Source organism: Tachysurus vachellii, chromosome 10 (assembly GCF_030014155.1).
Source record: "Tachysurus vachellii isolate PV-2020 chromosome 10, HZAU_Pvac_v1, whole genome shotgun sequence".
NCBI classification, from domain to species: domain Eukaryota; kingdom Metazoa; phylum Chordata; class Actinopteri; order Siluriformes; family Bagridae; genus Tachysurus; species Tachysurus vachellii.
Window position 1 is genome coordinate 5,437,419 of NC_083469.1, and position 2,500 is coordinate 5,439,918.

The window sequence follows — 2,500 nt, forward strand, 5'->3', positions numbered from 1 at the left end:
AACAGAGGTACATTAGTGTAACCAAACAGAGGTACAGTAGTGTAACCAAACAGAGGTAGTGTAACCAAACAGAGGTACAGTAGTGTAACCAAACAGAGGTACAGTAGTGTAATCAAACATGTAGCCCCAGCGCTAGCTTCCTGTTTTTCTCACCCCAGCACGACTCAGTACAGGAAGCAGTGTTGTGATGTGCATGATTTGATGTGCATGGGAACTGAACAAGGCCCCTAACCCTTTCTGCTGTATCATGGCTGATCCTGCATTTGGGGCAGTGATGGCTCAAGTGGTTAAGACCCTATGTTGTTGACCAGAGGGTTGGTGTTCAAGCCCTGATCAATGTTGGGCCCTTGAGCAAGGCCCCTATCTCTCTCAGCTCTAGGCGCGCTGTATCATGGCTGACACTGCGCTCTGACTGATTGGGGTATGTGAAGAAAGTAGAAGAGAAGCCTTTATTATTCTCACATCTACATTACAGCTCAGTGAAACTCTAAGTGTTGACAGGAACGAATATTTTAATGTCTATGTACGTCTGACAGAATTTTACATGAAGCTATAAATGAGCAAAAAGTACAAAGTGTATTCAGTTTTGTATTTAAATTTGTTATTAATAGCAAGTATTTGCGAAATAGGAACATTTGATAGAAAAGTAATCAATTCTTTGCTCTGGGCCACATCACATCACCCTGCTGTTACACCAAAGCCACAGAACGTTTTATTCCTCACGTCATGTACGTCAGAAGACATTTTTATTAGATGTGGACTAAAGGTTTTTCCACAGAGGTCTGTTTGTTTTTGTCCATGTTGAACATTTGAATGTCTTTGTCATGTCTTACTCCACACTGGGGGTTAAAATGAAGCTCATATGAACGTAGACACTCAGATCTAAAGGGGGGAAAACACACATCTGAGTCCTGACTCATTTTAGATCAGACCCAAAATAATTCATTTGTTTATACCGAATCAAAATGTCCCATAAGTCCGTTTCCATACTAGAACAGCAGTGTTGTGGTAAAACGGGTTCAGATTTTCTTCTTGTAATAAATATTCTAACATCAGTAAATATTTTGTAATCAGTAAACATATAAACTCTGTATGAATGTGTTATGTGTGCTTTAATTGTTCTAATGCTCTGGTGGAAGTCTTAAGTGTCGCCTGTGTTGAGCCATTGTACAGTTCTCACATGAGGAACTGTTGTTTCCGTCTCTAGCTCCGACCGCACCAGATTTCATTTGTTCGCTGAGGGAACTTTCAGCTCAGCTTCATTTTAGTTGGTGACATTTTGACCTTTAGACTTCGGGTCCCTCCGATCTACTTCCTCTCATAAACAGAACACAAAAACATTGATTTGTCTTTCCCTTCCTCCCTCTCTCTCTCTCTCTCTCTCTCTCTCTCTCTCTCTCTCTCTCTCTCTCTCTCTCTCTCTCTCTCTCTCCCTCTCTCTCTCTCCTCTCTCAGCACGAGGTTACCCGTGGTTCCTGAGTAACCGTCGTCCAGAGAGGTTGAGGGACGCCCTCAAGGAACTGGAGGTATTTGTTTACATTTCCCCTTCTCAATAACTGCAGATTAATTAACAAATTGCAGCGTTCACTCTCTCTCTCTCTCTCTCTCTCTCTCTCTCTCTTACTCACTCTCTCAGCACCTGGGTGTGGGTGTCTCTCTGTCAACACATGGGATATTTGAGGGGGATCAACAGGACTTTGGGCTGGTTCACCCCTCCCTCCCTGTTGCCCCCTTACCCCTACCCCCACCCCCCTGTGTGTGTGTGTGTGTGTGTGTGTCTGTCTGACTCACTCACTCACACACACTCACACACACACACACACACACACACACAGATGCAGCTTTGTTCACTAGCACTGTGGGGTGCTTTTTGGCCTCCTCACAAAATCTGAAATTGGAAACATCTACATGAAGCCAAAGCCCTCAGACCCGAATTACCTTAATTTCTCTCTCTCTCTCTCTCTCTCTCTCTCTCTCTCTCATTCTACACTAAACACTACACAATGCAGTTGTTGCTGTAATTCTTCTCTTTCTCTTTCTCAGGAGTTGTTACAGTCCAATTCCTGTGTTTGTACCAAATGGAGAACAAAGCATTGTTGCCAGGTGCGTATCCCAGCATGCACCACGGTATCGTGTCCTAGCCTATTGTGTGAACTCATAACGATGTCTTATTTGTTAATTGATCGATTTGATTGATCGATTCACCCCCATGTGTTCAAGTCGTAACATGGGGAAAAAACACTTTGTCTTTTGTTAGCGACCAGCTAGCAGCTGACTGTACTGACGTAACGTAATGCCAATTCTCCATCAGTGTTAGAGATGGAACTGGCCATGTGTGGAATTTGTGTGTTGACTGATTTAACACAAATACTTGTGTATATAAAGAAAGTGGATGTGCCATGTTAACATGGCGTGTTTTCTCATGAGGACGAGATAAATATTTAAATTTCAGACCTCTGCTCTGTCCGAAGGTTTTTTGCAAAAGGAAATAATAAATAGA

General features: G+C 42.9%; 1 protein-coding gene across 1 annotated transcript in view; it reads left to right on the forward strand.

The window, feature by feature from the left end:
* wdpcp (WD repeat containing planar cell polarity effector) overlaps positions 1-2,500 on the forward strand; it is a 98,173-nt gene that overhangs the window by 39,143 nt on the left and 56,530 nt on the right. Inside the window, exons 5-6 of the mRNA XM_060879494.1 lie at positions 1,456-1,526; positions 2,044-2,103. Of these exons, the coding sequence (XP_060735477.1) occupies positions 1,456-1,526; positions 2,044-2,103 (131 nt within the window). The remainder of the gene's footprint in view (positions 1-1,455; positions 1,527-2,043; positions 2,104-2,500) is intronic.